Source organism: Streptopelia decaocto (genome assembly GCF_964273445.1).
Source record: "Streptopelia decaocto genome assembly, chromosome: 24".
In the NCBI taxonomy this organism is placed as follows: Eukaryota; Metazoa; Chordata; class Aves; order Columbiformes; family Columbidae; genus Streptopelia; species Streptopelia decaocto.
Genome location: NC_138679.1, coordinates 2,899,476 through 2,917,631, shown reverse-complemented (window position 1 = coordinate 2,917,631; position 18,156 = coordinate 2,899,476). Strand labels below are relative to the sequence as shown.

The window sequence follows — 18,156 nt, the reverse complement described above, 5'->3', positions numbered from 1 at the left end:
TGCCTACCAGGCAATGCCACATATTTGGGGTCCCTCGTGGGTATCTCCTGCTCAGATCACCGGGCTGCTCCATCCGAGGAGAGGAGATGGGAGGGCTTCAAATTAGGGTTTACACAAAGCCACGGGAGAAAATGATTTATGGCATTCAAATCCTTTTAGACTAAAAGGCTCCTTGGGGGTGGTTCTGGGGTCTCTGTGTCCCCAGAGATGGGCTCAGGCTGGGTCCCCACTGCTTGCTGCTGTCCCTTCCCCGTGTCCTTCCCCAGGACAATTCGGAGCCGTCCATTTTTATAATATTTGTAGAATTGCCAGGTAATTCTCTCTTTAAATTCTCTCCTCACCAAGGCTCACATATTGAGCTTTCTAATCTCAAAGGCGAACGATTTCAGAAGGAAGAAGGAAATGAGCTCCTGCCCTTTATTGTTGCTTATTGTTTTATGTGTCCTGAGAGGGCTTTGTTTTTAAACAAGCAGTATTTTATTATTTGCAGTGTTTATTCTTTACTTTAGAAATACATTGTCCTCTGTGGGACACTCCACGGTGGCAGCAGAAGAGGAGTTACAGCAGCACGAGAGCCAGCGGGGCGAGAATGATGTAACTCGGGAGGGAAGGGGCTTTGTAAACCATTAGCAAATTCTTGAGGGCTTTTTGTAAGATTTTAAAGCCCATAACTAACATTAGTGCAGAGCGCAGCTGCTTTTAAGGCCATTTCATCAGACCAGCTTTTTGAAGACGATGGTTAAAATGAATTGGGAGGGGGGATGTTTGGGAGGAAAACAAAAAATATCCTGGTTTGCTTTGTCTGTTTTGGGGTTTATTTTTTTTCCTGCTGCCATCATCATGACCTCTTTACTTTATAGCGTTTATTGGGATATTTGCTTGCTTTTATGGGGGTGTTTTCTCGTCCAGGAGCCGCCTGCATCCCCCCCGGCTCTGCCTGCACCGCAGCTGCTGGGGGAATCTGCTTGCTCAGAAAGGCTGAGCTTATTAGCTTTATACCCTTGCAGGCAAGACCTGCCTTCTGCACTGATGTCAGCACTCAGGGCGGGACTTTTATTGCCTTGTGGGTTTGGGGATTTTTTTTGGATAATCCTGGCAAAATTCCTGAGCAAAGCTTTTTTTTTTCTTCTTCTTTTTTTTTTTTTTTTTAAGCAGCCCCTATACATGCTGCCTCCGAGCCGCTCTCTTATTACTGCTCACTTCCTGAAAGGAGACCTTTTAGCAAAGGCTGGAGCTCCAGCGCTGCCCGGCTCTGACAGAAGAAGGTTATTGAGGAAGGCGACATAAACCCTCAGCCTGGAAACTTTCTGACACACGCAGGACTGAAGGGGAGAGAGAAGCTTTTGGCTGCTGCTGGGAAAAAGAGAAGGAAAAGAAAGCTTAAGGAGTTAAAAGGGGAAAAAAGAAGAAGGGAAAACACTAGAAAAGGTAAAACACTCTTTAAAATAATTTTTCCAGAGAGGTCTCTTTGAGGTTGGAGTGGGGTGGTCTGGGGTGGAGGGAACGCGAATGTTCTTTGAAATCAGAACCGTCTCCCTGGAGAAGGAACGAGCCCGAAGAGCGTTGCACGCTGGAAAAACATTTATGAGAATGAAAACCATGTTCACCCTTCTCCAACATTCAGAGTTTCCATAAAAACGCAGGGTTGTGTTTCAAAGCGTCTGCAGACGGCAGGAGCGGGGCAGCTGCTCCCCAGCCACACGCCGCTCGGCTCTTTTTTATTGCATTAACCCATCTGATGGCGTGTTTGCTGCTCTAAAATATCATTCTCTTAACTCGGAGCCGCCATGGGCGAAACTCTCAATTGCAGAAAGCAGCGGCTATAATCCCTGTTGCAGAATTCCGTGTTCCTCGCTGTCTTCGTTCCTGAGAATAAACACGCGCTGCGCTCCCTCGCCCTCTTTCTCCGTCTCTCTCCATCTTCAGGAGCTGCCAATGGCTCTTTTCCTCCCATACGATGTGGTCAGAGGATTACAAACCGTCTGCCCTGAAAAACTTGCGATGTCCTTAACTTCATGTGCATCACCAGGCGTTTGGCCCTCTTGCACTAGTCATATATTTCTTTGCTCTGATTATGTTTTTAGTTTATATTTTTTTTTAAAAAAAGAAAATCCTTCAGAACATGTTATTTTAAACATCAAAGTAAATATTAGTGATGGTGAAATGCCAGAAGATTATCTCATTAGAGCTGAAGGAGCTGTGCTATAAATAGAAAGGAGTTTATAAAATAACCTTGGCAAATATCTTCCAGAGGCAAAGAATCACCCGGAGGGCCGCGCGGAGCTGCTGGGAGCACGTTCGGGGCAGTTCCCCCCAGCCCCAGCTGTGCGGCAACATGGACAATTTCACATGGAGCCTCATTTTTGGGGGACTTATGTTGGTCAAGCGTACGCGGGGATGTAAACTTCAAGAGCCGCTTGTTTCCCTGTGTATGGCCACACCAATGCCCATGTTGGCCGGAGACAGCTCGGCCACACCAGAGATCTGTTTCTGATTCTGTTCATTAACATTCTCGTTAGCGGAGCTCACGTGGTGACAGCGCGCGATCTAGTGCATGATGGGTGAGAGCAGGGAGATTTTTAAGTCTTTTGTTCATTCCTGGTCTCCCCCCGGTGCTAGGGATGGTAGAAGGGGAAACGCTTTGGGCGCCCAGGTACCTCCCCAGCCGGCGCTGGGGTGTTCGCTCCTCTCTGCTCCCCGCAGCATTGCCTGGACTAGTCTGAAATGTCTCTATGAGGCTTCCTTGGGTTCTTGGAAGGTTGTTCCAGTGTCATGAAGTTTCTCCATATATGGAACATGCCGAGTGCTCCAGTTGCTCCATCCTCTGCTTCCCGTTGTTCCCGCTTCGCCCCATGGCAGCACCGTCTCCTTTCCTTCTCCTCCTTACATCCCTAAAACCTCCTGCGCTCATCTCCGGCTGCGTTGCCCTGGTTGGGTGGATGGGAAAGGTCCTGTCATCTCCTGTAAATCATGCTTTTCTCAGATAAGACTCAGGGGGGGCTGAGCTGTTTCGTTTGGCAGAGGAAGATCCGATAACAGGACTGAGCGGTGGGGTGAAGCATTGCCCTGGGGGAAGGTGTTGCCTGCTCAACATAAACAGTGTCTGTTCCTCATGCCAAAGGCCTTTTAAGTACCAAACCTGTAATGCGAGAGGCCCTGTTATTGCTGGTGGCTGAAGGCCACCCAGAAACTCTTACGGGGAGGAGTAAGATGATTATCATTGCGTGAAACCCTGGTCCGGAGGCACTGTGGGCTCAGCTGCCCAGAGGAGCAGCTCCATGGAGGGTTCTCAGCACAGGTTGCATCAGGCCCACCCAGGGGATGATTCTGTTCAAGCACTTATCTAAAGATTATCCGAAACCCCCAACTCCAAAAACCACTTTTCTTGCCAAGTTTGCAGCAATGAGTTCATTCGAAGCCAGAAACACCGCAGGATGTGTTTGTCACGTCCTGTCCTGCCTAGATCTCAATGAACTTAAAAACAAACAGAATTTGGACCAAATTTGTCAAGTTTTCAGAAACAATTCGTTAGTGATTGGGATGATGTCAACTCAGATGTGCTGGAGATATGCAAGTCAAAAAGATCTTCCCTTGACCTCACCACCGTAGGAAATGTTTGTAAGGCGAGTAGTTGCAAACATTTCCTGGGAATCTATAAGCAGGTCAGATCTCATGCGGTGGTTGGGGAGTGAGAAACATGGAAAACCACCAGCCTGGATGCAGACTCATTTTTCAACACTGAAGGAAGTTTTAAAGGGACACCATCAAAGCAAATTTTCCCATCTTGGTTACTGTGAGTGCCTCCAAGTCTGCAACCACTTCAAGAATTTGGAGATTCTCCACTGAGGAACTCGGCCAAAATATTTTAGCTCCATCTGACTTCAGTGGAGCGATGTCAGTGGCACATGTGAAGCGCGGGGTCCGGCTGTTCCATTGCTGCTCTCTTACCTTCTCCCAGGTCATGAAAAGAATGCTTGGGTATGTCATGTCTGAAAATTCAGTGTGTTTACACACCCATTTAGCATCCCAACCTACCATTATTGCTATTGTGTATCTTACTCTTCTGTCGTAGCGTAATTTTTAAAGGGAAAATGACTTAAGAGGAATCTATTCCCATGTGGGTCTGCAAATCCTTTGGAGCTCGAACATCCGTTAATGTTGGTTCCAGCTGAGCTGAGCTCATGGGTGATATCCTGGCCTCCTGCTTTAGGAGTTGTGCCACTGACCTCAACAGGACCAAGGCTACACCCCGAAGTGGCTTTGGTCAAAACCACAGAGCAATGAGTTCAGTCTTGTCGGGGTTAGAGGCTCCTCATTCCCTGGCCATGAAGGAAAGCCGGGCCCAGAGAAAAGTATTTGGTGGCCTTTGGGCTGCAGCTTCCTCATTAGGAAGCCACACGTGCTTGTGAGTCCATGCATTTTCTGTCGCACCCTGCCATACCCCGTCAAATCCAAACCATCTGGGCTGTGTGTTTCCCTGAACAGAGAACCTGCAGGGAGAGAAAAAGGGCCCGTAAACTCTGCACAGCGGATCTGACGGAGCTCACTTGAAGGGAGCCGGAGCCTGGAAACCATCTGCAGATCTTCCAGATCTGTAGGGGCTGGAGGGCGTCCACAGCCCGTTGCCGTCTGCAAGACTTCATCTGCATCCCCGCGCTTTTGCACAGACTGTTGCCAAGTCGGTTCTCTGCTTGCCTGGGTTTGCCCTGCTGGGAAACGGAGCCAGGAGCCTTCACCTGCTTGCGGGGACAGCGGCAGAAGCTGGGCTGTGTGTAGGCTGTGTGTAAGCTGTGTGTTTGTGCTCTCGGTGCCCTGGCAGGCTGGTTGCTGCCTGTTCATCTGCAGAGGGGAATTCTCCATCCCCAGGCGCTGGAAGCACAGAGCCAACAAGCACCGAGGAAGGCAGAGCAGATCGGGACGAGCCTCCTCTCTGGCCAGCCAGGGCTCCTCGCCCTTTCTCTGTGTCACCACGATGTCTGAAAGGACACGTTTGTGATTTCCTGGAAGGACAGTGTGGTCCAGATTGATTTGGTGCTTTAGGGTCCTGCTCCACAGCTCACTGCGATTCCTCCAAGCCACTCCCCTGAGTCAGCTTGGGTTTTGTGATCCAAACCTGATCTAATGTCAAAGTTAACCCTGTTCTGGGAGCGGGGTGGGACCAGAGATCCCCTCAAGTCGCTTCCAGCCTCAGTTACTCTTTGGTTCAGTGTGGCAGGAGCAAATCAGCACCAGTGCTGGAGCCAGGCAGTGCTGCAGGTCCCCTGCCCACAACTGTGCTGCTGTGGGTGCAGCCTTGGGTGCTGCGGTGCCGTGCTGGGGGCAGAAGATGCTGCTGTTCTCTCTGCTCACTACAGGTCCAATGGTGCTTCTCAGAGCCCTTCTGAGTAACAGGAGCCACCTCAGATGCTTTTCCTGGGAAGCTCAGTGGGGCTTTCTTTGTCTCTCCAGCTTCAGCATATGAGCCTGTGCTGTATCGTGGATGCACGTGCTGTGGCAGGCGATGAGAGGGGCTGCAGTGGCTGTAGACCAGACACGTCTTTGTTGGAGCGTCCCAGCACAGGTACAGAACTGCAGATGTGCGATTATGGCCCTGCCCTGAGGCCACGTTGAAGAAGGGGTCAGATTTAGCGTGCCACGCTCAGCATGTGAGCTGTGACAGGCCTTTGTCAGGTATAATTGCATAGAACTGTATCAAACCTGCTCCTGCCTGAGCTGGGATGAACGGCACATCCCTTTCTCCGAGCAGATCCCTCCGGGAGAGGGTGGTTCTGCAGGTGAGCAGAGCTCAGCATTGGCACAGGTGGGTGTTTGTCTTTACGCAACCGCAGGGCTCAGCACCTTGTGTTGCTGCGTTGTGTAAGCACAAGGGCTGCAGGCGGCTGGTGCAGCATCTGCTTCCCTGTCTGCTCGGAGCTGTGAGTGCTCCTGGCCTTCCTGAGAGCCCGGAACACTGTCCCGCATCCTGAGCACAGCTGAGATGCTCCTTGCTCCACGCTGGTGCAGTGGGAGCTTTAGGAAGACAGCGACAGAGCTGTGGAGATGCGGATCTGGGTTCTCTCTTGCCCATGCCGAGCCCCGCAGAGAGAAGGGGTGGTTTAGTGAAGGCAGGAGATGGTCACGCAGACGTGGGGATGCCAGTTATAAAAACAGCATTGTGCATGTGTCCAGAGGTATTGATGGTGCGTGATGGCATGCGGAGGAGCGTGTGGGTACCGAACACGGCCATGCCTGTGGGTAGTGAGCATCCTCATTCAGCTAGAACCATTTTGGTTGGAAAAGACCTTTTAAGATCACCAAGTCCAACCGTTAACCCAACGCTGCCAAGTCCATTGCTAAACCATGTCCCTGAGAACCTCCTCTAGCACGTGTCCTTGTGCACAGCCGCACTCAAACAGCTGCAGCCATGGTCTGCGTGTGTGCGGATGGCACGTGCGTATTTACACGCGCGGTGCATGTGTGTAGTTGGCAGGGGCACCGCGTGGTAGGCGAGATGCACTTTCTTTTACCGCCCGTTCGGTTGTCTTTTGAATTCTGCTGTTTTGTGCGTGGCTGGAGCCAGCAAGGAGAGTGGTGGCAGGAGGCCAGCAAGTCTGGGTCACATGGAGCAGCTCCAAACTATTGCATAAGTCCCGTCTGAAAGTGGACCTGCTTGGTGGAGCCATCTCCTGAAAGCAGAAGAAGACTGAGGGTGGCAACCAGGGTGGCCAGTAGTCACATCTGGCTGAAGGTGGCCGGTCTGGCGGCCACATTGGGGCTCAGCCCTGGGGCTCAGCTGCCCCTGCCCAACACCCCTCCCTGGTGATGATGATACGAGCTGGCGCTTCTCTCATGCTTTCCTGTTGAGGACCTCCGAGCATTTTACCACACTTGGAGAAATGTAATGACCCCAGCATTCCAGATAGGGCCAGGTCCTTATGTAACACAGAGATAGTATTTCCAGAAAGCAAAGCAGTCGGTGTCAGAGCGAGGCCAGTGCTCCCAGCTCTTGCTCGCATGCCCTCGCTTTGTCAGGGGCTTCTTTTGCCTCTTTGCGGGTGAAATTCAAGATCCTGCTGGATTCTGGAGAGGAGCAAGGGGGTCGTTCAGTCCTTTCCTCGCTAAGATTGCACTGAATAGATTCGACTGTAAAACAATTCTCATGGTTTTTGTTTCTTTTAAAAACTACTCCCACACAGTACTGGAGCGAGCCCAGGGCCCTGTGCAGCTCGCTCGTACAAAGGGACGAAGGGTGTGCCCGCCGCAGGGCCTGGACCGGGCTGCAGCGCTGGGGACAGCGAGGGGACGTTCCCGCTCACCCGGGCCGGTACCAGGTGCTGGCAGAACGGGGACCCGGGCTTAGACCCCTCACCTTGGGTTCAGACCAGCACCATCAGTCTGGATTGCCCATGTTGCTGGTGACAGTTGGATTTCATTTTAACAGCGCGAAAGCAGCATCTCCGCTCTGGACAAAGTCTGAATTTGACCCTGCAGTCGCTGGGCTGGGTGTCTGCAAAGAGCCGCGCTTGGGCTGGCGTGAAACAGCCCTTACAAGTCAGGCGTCGTAGGTCCCTTCTCAGCAATAAAGGGAAAGGCAAAAGCCCTTGGCTTTCCTCCAGCAGGGGCTCGATAGCAGGATCAGCCCGAGGGACGGCGAGTGGATCCTAAAGGGTTGCTGTAGCGCAGCGTGGGCAGGAACCGTCCCGTGGCTTGGAGCTGCTGTTTTCTGGTGAACAGCGATAGCTACGTGTTTCTAATTCTTTGCTTGCCGTGCCCCCAGAGAGGCCAGGCTTGGAGCAGCAAAGCAGATTAAGGTTCAAGCTCTTGTTTTCAGTTCTGCAGACCTGTGACTTTAACCCATTTTTTGCATTCTGCAGCCGACGCTCCTGGCAGTGAGCTGCTCATCAGTTAACGCTGATGGTGGCTTCCCGAGTGTCCCTTCATTAGAGCAGCGTGAGCTGGAGCCAGCACAGTTTCTGTAGAGCACGCAGAGCATTTGTCCTTCTGCCTTGCAGCGGTATTTGGGAACTAGGTTTCAACCAAAGGTTTACAGCTAAAACTTGTGGTGACAGCAGGTGAGAAGGGGGCTGTTTTTTTCAGAAAAAAGGTGATTTTAGGATTGGCATCCATGAGCCCCGGGCACCATGGGGTTTGCTGTGATAACAAGCGGCAGGTCAGAGCCCGGTGTGCGGGGCAGTTTGGTGCAGGTGCTGGGAAGTGTCACGATGTTGCTGCCAGATGTCTCTCCATGCATTGGCGTGGCCAGAAAACATCAATCCCAGCACCCTGTGGTCCCCATGGCATTTAGCTTGGATTGCAAGGAAAATAAGGCCCATGGAGCAAAGACACGTTGGCAGCTCTTCCCCCGATGATAACATCTGAACTGGTCGGACAATGCCAAGTTGGAGTGGATGGATGGAGGAGCAGGAATCCCTGCGGTGCTGTGTTTGCAGGGGCTGCCGTCCCGGGGGGTCTGATGTTGGTGGGCTCAGGACGGAGTCGGGGATGAAGCTGCCAAGCTGCGGGACGTGGCATCACAATAAGCGGTCAACAAGTGCCGATACCCAGTTCTACAGAAGAATGAAGTAACCATGAGGGCTGGTGACTTTTATTCATTCGTTAATGCCGTTGCTGATAGCACAGCCCAGAATGGCTGTTTGTGGTGAAGCGGTACCGCTGTCCCCCCTGTCCCCGCTCGCAGGTGCTGCGTGTCAGGAAGGTGTCAGTGGAAGGGCCTGGGGGGATGCTCTGCAAGTATTTCCTCCCATTGGGGAAAGCTGGAAGAAGAAATCTGTGTTTGTATTTATTTCTCTCTGTCTCAAAAGGAAAAAAAAAAAAAGGAAAAGGACACCTGAGCTCATAATTTGCAAAAGTTGGATGAGAAACCTGGAAGCCACCGGGCCCTGCATCTTTAAAAGCAGTTAAATTCCTTTTCTCTGCACTAGGAGGCACCTTGAACCTTCCTCTTGGCCCTGAGCAGAGCCCATCTGCTTCCTATTACCTTCCCATAAAGCTGCCTCCCCGGCCAAAAAGCCAGGCTTTCAGGGAATTCTGTCTGCAGCCCCGATGTTGAAATTAGTAACAGTTGTCATCTGTTTTTTTCCTTTTTTTCTCTTTGCTTTCTTCCAGCTTAAATTATAAACCCCCTCCCCAGCCTTCCCCTTCTCACGTGTTCTTGGGGTGGGAAGAGGTGACCTGGAAGCCGCCCGCGGCCCCTCGTCCCCGCTCCGGGTTCACCTTGGCGGGGAGCGCCGGCCGCTCGCGGGGCGCCTGCCAAGGACAACGAATTCCTCGGGAAAGAGCAAATCGGAACCAGCCCAAGCGAGGGAGGCACGAGACCGGCGAGGTCACCGCGTGGCCCCTCCGGCCCGCTGTCCCCGCCGCCCCCCGCGCGGGCTCCTCGGTCGCCGCCGCTTAGGAAGCAAAATCTGAAAAGTGAGGCTATGGAAAACTTCATACGTATCGAAGTGGCCGCGGAGCCCACGCTCCTCCGGCGCTTTCCTCCTTGTTCCGGGTCCTTCTCTTGCAGGATTTGAGCTCGTCGGGGTCTCGGTGGTGAAACGCCGCTGGGAAGGGGCCGTGTTTTCCTTGCTGTGTGCGGGGAGGAACCGGAGCCGAGCCCTTCCCCCCAGCCCGGCTTATGGGGAATTTTGCGGCTGTAATTCCTGGTTTGTGCTGATCTCACTTGCCTCCTTCCCCTAAGGTCAGGATTTTGGCACCTTGAAGCCTGCAGCTCCCTCCCAGCCCCTGCTCTGGGGATGCTGAGAGGGCAGGAGGGAGACGAGGGCACCGGTTGCGACAGCTCAGGGTCACAGAGAGGTGGAGGAAGGACAGGAAATAGCGACAGCCTTGAGGAAGTGGGTTCAACAGCTGGAAAACAAGAAAAATTAGTAGTGTGAAGCCCAGGAGAAAATACACTTCAGCTGAGCAGCTTTCTGTCCGCAGACCTTGGAGCTGTGACAGAATTTAGAAGCTGGAATCTCGAGCTTTAGTAGATGCTGAAAAATGCTGACTTAGGAGAGGGGCCGCAGCACGCCCGGCTTTCGTTTCGCCTTCTCCCTTTTCCAGTCCCTGTCCCGCGGCGCTGGGGGAGCAGCGCAGAGCAGCTGCGGCATCCCGGCTCTGTCCCCTGTGTGCCAGCCGGGGTGACACTGCAGAGGATGCTGTCACCGTGACCTCACGGACCCACGGTGCTGATCTCTGGTGGTGGAGAAGCGCAGAATTCCTGCCCAGCCCTCTTGCCCTTGCTGCCTGCTTCCCTTTGCCTGTCCCAGGAGAGCGGAGCAGCCCAAGATGAGGTTTAGGTGATTTTTCCCCCATGGGGCAGTTTATTGTCACGGTTGCCGGTAGCGCGCTCAGTCCTTGCGGGGCCATCGCGGGTGTTGTGTCCGGGCTTTGCAGAAACCAGCTTGCAAGTGGCAGCAGCTGTGAGTGGGGAGACCCGCCCAAGGCCTCTCTGCTGGTCTTTGACTGTAAATGAACAGTTAAAAGCCTTAACATTTAAGCTATGGAGCTCCCAAGTTGTGATTTAAAGATGCATGATTAATCTTCCCAACATTTCTGTCTACTAGGGAAAAGCCATTAACTTATTTAGATTAATTATTGGGGCAAGAATTGTCTCTCTGCTTTCTTCTTGTACCTCACCTATGTAGCCTCTGGCCTGTGATGGGTGTTATTCCAAGCCCCCACAGCACAAATAACATTAACTGCACAGTAAAGATGGGAGTAGAAATAAATCGCAGGCTCCCCTGAGGACGTGAGGTGAGAGTGGCAAAGCCAAGGAGGATCCAGGCCCTAGCCAGCCAGTAGTCTTTGCTATTTAAAACGCACAAAAGCAGAGCAAGGCGAGGGTTAATGACATTATTCCAGGTGTTTCTTTACTGGGATGAGGACCACATATGTGCCATGGCTATTGACACCTTTGCGAAGAGCAGCATCCTCCGGTCTCCAGCCCAGGCTCATCTTCTCGAGCGCCCGTCCTGCCTTTCCCCGCGTGTCCCAGCGCTGAAGTCGGCGTTCAATCCATATTGATCTGTCACCTTTGCAGGGACGTTTGCGTTTTGCCATGGGGCTGCTCTCGAGCAGGTATTTGGGATCCTCCGGGCGGTAGTCAGGGATGTGCCGCGTTCATCGTATGCATCATCTCATCGCTGGATAGAAACAAAACCCACAAGCTTTATGCGACTCTCCAGCACTATATGAGTTTTGTATAATTGCCTCAGACTGAGTGGAAATTATCTGCAAGCCAAAAATCTTTCACTGGAGCAATTAGCAAATCATTTTAAATATCAAATACAATTGGAATCTCACGATCGAGTTGTGAATGGAGCTGAGGGTAAGGGTGAGTTCACTGAATGGGTCCTTTGTTTTCCATCACTTTTTCAGGTTTAGCCAACACACTCTGAGAGCAAGTGCTCGTCTCTCAGTGCAGTGACAGTCATTCAAGTGTATTTTAAAGCCAGGAAAACTGGAGTAAAGAGGATTTCTAGATTGCTGCTTTTATTCCCTGCTGTCCTTTAAGAGCTCGGGTCACTTAGAGCAGGTCGCTCTTCAGTCTGCGCTTCCTCACAGGCATTGCCACAGGACAAAGGGTTCTCATTTATTCTGAGCTCCTTTCCTCAGCTATAAGGTACATACAAGCCCTTCAGTGTCCCCAGGAGAGCACCCGGGTGTGCAGTGTCCCCGTAGCAGGACAACGTGGCTTTCCACTGTTGTGAACTGATGCGCATTTGCTTTCCGTCCTTTCCTCTTTCTTCCTGCCTTTCTTTTCTTCCTTTCTTTTCTTCCTTTCCATCTTCTCGAAGATCAGGCTTTCCTCATTCACCCTCCACGCCATTTTCTCCCTCGTGTCTCTCCCCCATCATTTGTTTCCCCATCTCTCCGTTGGCTCATCCCCCCTCTCTCCTCCACAGGGGTGATGCCACCGACAGCCTGCGCCTCGAATTAGCCCATGCTGACCCCAGCACAGCGAACCGCGGAACATCACCGGCCTCGCTGCTTTGGGGAGAGCACGGAGCGGCCAAGGATGCCTGCGGAGGGACCGAGGACTCCTGTCTCGACATAAGGGGTGGCCGAGGGAGAGACATGTTGGGACAGCGCCCTTTGAGCCGGCACAACACTCCCTGCACCGAGACCAGCGTCGCTAACCATGGCAATAGCTTGGAGGCTTCTCACATGGACTGTCATCTTCACCGCGGCTCTGTGCAACTGCCCCGGTGACACATTCCAGTCACAAGGTAGGGATTGCCATGGGGAGGGAGCTGGATCTACCCACCTCTGCTGGCAGAAGCCCTAATGCTGTCCCCGGGGGAGGAATCAGGGGATGCTGTGCTGGGGAGCACATGGAGACACCTCAAAATCTGCTTGCTGTGCTGCAGCAGAGCTTCTCCTGCTGCAGGACCAGAGGAGTGATTGTGCCGCTGTACTGGGCGCTGGGGAGGCTCACATTGAATCCTGTGTGCGGTTTTGGGCTCCTCATCACGAGAACAACATTGAGGTGCTGGAGAGAGTGCAGAGGAGGCGACGGAGCTGGTGAGGGGCTGGAGCACAAGGGTGACGGGAGCGGCTGAGCGACCTGGGGCTGTTCACAGAATCACAGAATGTTAGATATTGGAAGGGACCTCAAAAGATCATCTAGTCCAGTCCCCCTGGATTAATTGCAGCAGGGCCGAAGTCAGCGATGTACCCGCGTTGTTGATTAATGCAATGCCATCGGGCTGTAGTTTTGGTGGCCGTGGGCTGTCTTGTGAAGCAGAACCGGCAAGAGGAATGGGGGTAACAAAAAGCCACACGCACCCTGGGTCTGAGCGCTGTCTCGTTGCTAAACAGGAGGCACCGCTGTGCTGGGCGAAACGAGGGGCAGGCGGACACGACACGCAGGGTTACGCAGACGGATTTTCTCAAATCTGAAACAAACACGATTCCTGGTCCTTTTTTGCCAAAGCCTCTGGCAATGCCTGAGGTGACTGTTCTGGGCGTCCCGCGTCCATCAGTTCACACCTCCCTCCATCTGCAGCGACGCTCTGACGAGGCCTGTGCTGCCAGATCACCTCCGTCCGCTCAAACCCTCCCTCGCCAGCCCCTGCACCGCTTGCTAACACGCCTTGGTCTAAAACAAATTCCAGTTAATGCATTTGTGCTTCCCCTGAGTGGGTCTGGGTGATGAGTCCCAGCCCATGATCGTGCTGGGAGCACCAAACTGGGGACTGAAGTCTGTCCCCTCCCCGTTCCCATCCAGTCCCAAGGCTCAGGCTGCCCTGTGGGTCCCTATTGCTGCCAAAGCGCTTTTTTAGGCTCCCTGCGTCCGGAACGGTTGGCGTCAGGCTATTGATGTTACTCAACACGTCTCTTCACCAGGCTGCTGAGATAGTAAGTACATAATCCTCATAACACCCTTTCAAGAGGGTGAAACACTGTTATCACCTCTTAGCAGTTGGAGGCCTGGAGAATAAAGGCCAGTGTTTTCAACAGGCCACTGATTTTGGCCCAGTGACTTGTCCCAGTTAGCAGTGGAGCAGGATTCCTGTGGCCTGTTTGCACGATTCCAGATCAGTGTATTTGTTTTATGCAGGAAAAAAGATTAAGGTATCATAAGCTGTAATTATCTTTGTGGGAAATAGCAGCCTCTTCAAGCCGGCAGAGATGCAACAAGATTCAGACGTAACGTGCACGCTCGGGCTGCAGTTTTTAACAGTGCAGGGAGCGGTGGCTGAAACGATTGTCCAAGGATTCAGCACATGCTCAGCATTGCTGAATGGCTTTCAATGTAAAGGAAGTTTTCTGCTGGTACCTTAGTTTACTTGTAGGGATAGATCAGACATTCCCTGGTTTGCAGAACGGTCGGTGAGGCTGATCTTGGTGCTCCAGAATCACAGGTAAGCCGATGGACCCTTGGCCTGGGACTGCCACAATGGAGCCGCGAGATCCCACAGTGTTTTCCATCCCTTAGGAACCGCGCCTGGGCTGCAGCTGCAGCTCCTCTTTGCTCTTGTGACAAGACCAGAGCAAACATCTGCTTCCTTTTCATCCTTTAAGCAGCTCTGTAATGAGAGAGGCAATAGCGAGCACAAAAGGAGGGAAGTAAATCCTCCCTCCTCCACTTCAACCTTTCTTCTTTTCTTCTTTTTGTCTCTCTTCTTCTTTTTGTTCTCTTTCCCTTCCTCTGCTGTCCCTGTCCCTGCAGTTCTGGGCTCCCTTTGCAGCAAAAATGGAGCAGCGAGGAACCTCTCCCCACAGCGCATCCCTCTTCCCCAGCTTTCCCCTCTCCTGGGGGGCACCCGCTGTCCTGCCCAGCCACAGGTTGGTTTTCCTGGAGAAAAGCTTTTTATAGCCCCTCTTCTGAGCAGTGTGACAGCAATCTGGGAACACCAGGCTGATACGGCGGGTGCAGGACTGCGCGCTTCAGGCCAGCATCTATTAATACAGTGTGAAGTGGCTGAGAGGTCAGGGGGCACGTGGTGGCTTTTGTGGAAATCCTGATCTCTTAGAACTTAATCTAATCTTTTGCATTTTTAGAGGAGAGGCTGGAGCCAGCAGTGACGCTGGGTGAGGACACAGGCTTCTTCCTTGTGTTGAAAGTCTCCCTTTATTATTTTTTCTGTTTGTGGCATCCTAAAGCATCGCTTCCTAAAACATTCCTGTGATGCAGGGCGCTGCTTAGACCTTCCTGTGCCTCATTTTCCAGAGTGACATCCCTGAGAGGTCACTCGGTGCCCAGCACCACAGCAAAAGCAAGTTATCACACAGCCTCAGGCCCTGGACTTTCTTTCCTCCTGGACGTACCTTGCAGGTCAGGATCAGAGACCGCAGCCCAGGGTTCCAGGGCTTTTCTAGCCACCGTATGCCCAAGCCTCCTTCCAACTCACTATTCTGCAAGCCCATGTGGCCTGCAGAGAGGGAAAAAGAAAAACAAGGCCCTTCTGATGGCAAATTTTTCCATGCACGAGGTCATTGCTTAAGTGCAAATAGTCGCTCTTGTTTGCCCGGCTGCATCACACGTGAGGTGCTGTGATGCGGGAGAAGCTGGAGCTAATAATTATTTCTGGCTTGTCGAGGCAAGGGAGAGGTGCCAGAAGCGCTTATGGTTTGGAAGGATGGGAGCTAACCCCTAAACCCAGCTGGGAAGGACTGTCCCATCCCTGGTGGCCAAGGCAACCGCTCGGTCAGGCTCCCACACTGGAAAACACACTAGAGGAAAAGGAAATTTTCCAGTGCTGCCATGTGGTAAGAGTGTAATTTGGAGTCCAAGTTTATGACGGCTGGGAAGGCTTTGAAGATGGGTGCTGTGGAGCCAGGGGAAACGCAGCCACCCTGGAGCAGCCTGGCCCCTCCTGTTCGCTCAGGAAACGACTACAAATAGGATGCAGAAAGCGCAGTGAGAATCTTCCCGAATGAGAAGAGGGCGAATCCTCTCCCAGTCCATGAGCAAACCCCTTTCAGAAGAACACGCTGTGATGGGGGGAGCTATCCAGTCCATGCATGATATTTTACATCTTCCAACAAAGCCTCTGGTCCTGAGGGCTGTCAGCCCTCCGGTCACATCCAGCCTGGTGCTCCCTGTCACGTTTTGCTTGCAAAATGAGAAATTTCTGTAAAAGCCGCAGAACGCCGGTTTCTTTAACAACCAAAAGTGTTGCGTTACCGTGTGAGCACAGGCAGATGTTCTGGACAGTGACCTTGTCAGAGCACATTTCCTAAGTGGTAAGACAGGCTCAAAAACTCAAGTACCCCAAGAGAAGCCGCTAAGCCAGGCTGATATGATAAAGAGCACCAGGCTGGTGAGCTACGAGGTCAGGATGGTGTCATAGATAGAGGCCTGGCCGGGGAATTGGGATGTCAGAGTTTCTTCTTGCTGCCTTTTTAGCACAGCTGGGGAATTCTGGTTACCCTCTTTCTTATTTTGGTGGCAGGACTGGCCTTGCAAGGACGCTGTCTTTGTGCCTCTTAGGAGGAACGACTGGGCAGGCTGATGTGGTGCTGCTGTTATCAAAGCAGAGTGATCAGGTCCATGTGGCAGACGTAGATACTCTGGAGAGCCCCGCGGTTCCTTACGAGGCTGTTGTCTCCTGAGACATCGCCGCCCTGAGGCTTGTTCTGGACAGTTTTGAAGAGACCTTGTTAGCTTCATTGCTGAAAGGATCAAGGTTAAAATAACCCTCCAAACCACAGAGCACAACCTGAGTCCCTCTGCCCCACGGAGGTGGATTGATGGGGGATAGTCCAGGGCCAGGATTTGGGTGTCCTGCATGTCCCTTTGGACCTATCTGTTGCTCTCCATCACCTGCAGAGGAAGATGATGATGCTCTGTAGGCTCGAGTCGTATCGATACCCCAGGGACGTGCAGCCTGTTCTCCAGCTGAACCCCCCAGGTCCCTCAGCCGCTCCCATCACACTTGTGCTCCAGCCCCTCACCAGCTCTGTCACCTCCTCTGCACTCTCTCTAGTCCCTCAATGTCCTTCTGACGATGAGGGGCACAAAACTGAACACAGGATTCAAGTTGTGGCTTTGCCAGCACCGAGTTCGGTGGCACAATGGCCGGGTGCTTTGCTCTGACTCTGTTGCACGGTGTCATTCCTCCTGTGTGTTGCTTTCCCTCCCCAGAGGAGTTCCTCTCCAGCCTCGATCACTATGAAATCGCTTTCCCCATCCAAGTGGACCAAAACGGGGACTTCCTCACCTTCGACGTGAGAAGCCAGCTGAAGCAACGCCCTCGGCGCAGCCTGGGCTCTCTGCCCTACGAGCCGTCCGAGCAGCAGGTTTTCTACAAAGTCTCTGCCCACCGAACCCAGTTCCTCCTCAACCTGACGCTGCACTCCAACCTCCTGGCCGAGCACTTCACGGTCGAGTACTGGAAGCGAGATGGTATGGACTGGCAACACGATTTCCATGAGGATTGCCACTATGCCGGCCACCTGCAGGACCAGTACCTGAGCTCCAAGGTCGCCATCAGCAACTGCAATGGCCTGGTGAGTCTCCGTGTTTTGCCCAGCCAAGGGCAAAACCAGAGCTGCCCATAAAGCAGAGCGTATTGCATCTTCTTTGGTCTTTGCTGGAGATGTGCAACCTGATTTGGGTCCCAGCAGGTGGCTCCATGGTGGTGGGGAAGGGATGGGGTTGGTGTCAAGCTAAAATATGGGCATAGAAACTGCTGAAGGCCACATCTCTTCCTTACATCTGTGAGGGTTCCTGAACTGTATTTGGCTTGTGCTCCATTTTCTGCCTAAGTCAGTGGACATTTTTCCATGGATTTTAATTGGAATGGGATAATAAAGGCTCTAGACCATCATTCTCTCACAGCACCAGCCAAGAGGTGTGTTCTGCATGTGCTGGTGAGGAAGAAATGCGGGAGGGCGGGAGTTCCACAGCACAACTGGGATCATCAAAAGTGCGTTCAGACCCTTACAATTGTAGATACGTTCCTGGGGCTCCCAGTCACTTCTGTCCAGATTTCAGGAGCTAAAAATGGGACTTCTGGGGGAAGTCACTGAAATAATCACTGTTTTTTTAATGTGAAAAAGAGAACTCCAAGAGGGGACAAGACGACATTCTTCAGAAACAGCAAGGCTGCTGCAAGGATGGTGCAAATGATTTATTTTGCATGTACTAACAGCTAGGACTAGATGGTCTTAAATATCAGCAAGAAAGCTTAACGGTAGACAGAAGTGGTGAGGATAGCTGAGCTCAGGACTAGATTGCTTGGAGAGTGCATGGCCCCTGCATTATTTGAGATAAGAACAGGCCAGACAAATGCCTCTCAAAAATACTCCAGGTATGATTCATTGGCTCTTCCAGCACTGAGAACAGACTAAGGACTTCCATCCTTATTTTTCTGTGATTTTTCTGATATTTCTGGCTCACAAGGCACGTTTCATGACCTGCCAGATGGAGGGATGGAGTGAACATACCCTGTTAGTGAATCCCAAGTATGATGGCTCCCTTGGAGGGGTAACACATAGAAAAAGATTCCGTAGGCCAGATTCATATTTATGCTACGGCCGCACCTCTGAGCAGTGTTCTGGCAGTGTGGAAGAGCTTCCAAATGGGAATGCATTCACTTTTGATTTATTGCTAAATTACACTGCCAGAACAGTGCTGTGGGTTATTAACAGAAATGAGAATCTGACTCATTATATCATAGAGTCTAATGTTTCTATCTCACGGCCAAAAATCAGAGCTGCGTA

The 18,156-nt window shown here is 52.2% G+C and overlaps 1 protein-coding gene across 2 annotated transcripts in view; it reads left to right on the top strand.

The window, feature by feature from the left end:
• The first annotated feature begins 1,165 nt into the window (after positions 1 to 1,165).
• The window catches only part of ADAMTS10 (ADAM metallopeptidase with thrombospondin type 1 motif 10), a 43,003-nt gene continuing 26,012 nt past the window's right edge, over positions 1,166 to 18,156 (top strand). For both annotated transcript variants that reach the window (XM_082072293.1, XM_082072292.1), the window contains exons 1-3: positions 1,166 to 1,428; positions 11,889 to 12,212; positions 16,577 to 16,941. In XM_082072293.1, coding sequence (XP_081928419.1) covers positions 12,125 to 12,212; positions 16,577 to 16,941 — 453 coding nt within the window. In that variant the 5' untranslated portion in view covers positions 1,166 to 1,428; positions 11,889 to 12,124. The remainder of the gene's footprint in view (positions 1,429 to 11,888; positions 12,213 to 16,576; positions 16,942 to 18,156) is intronic.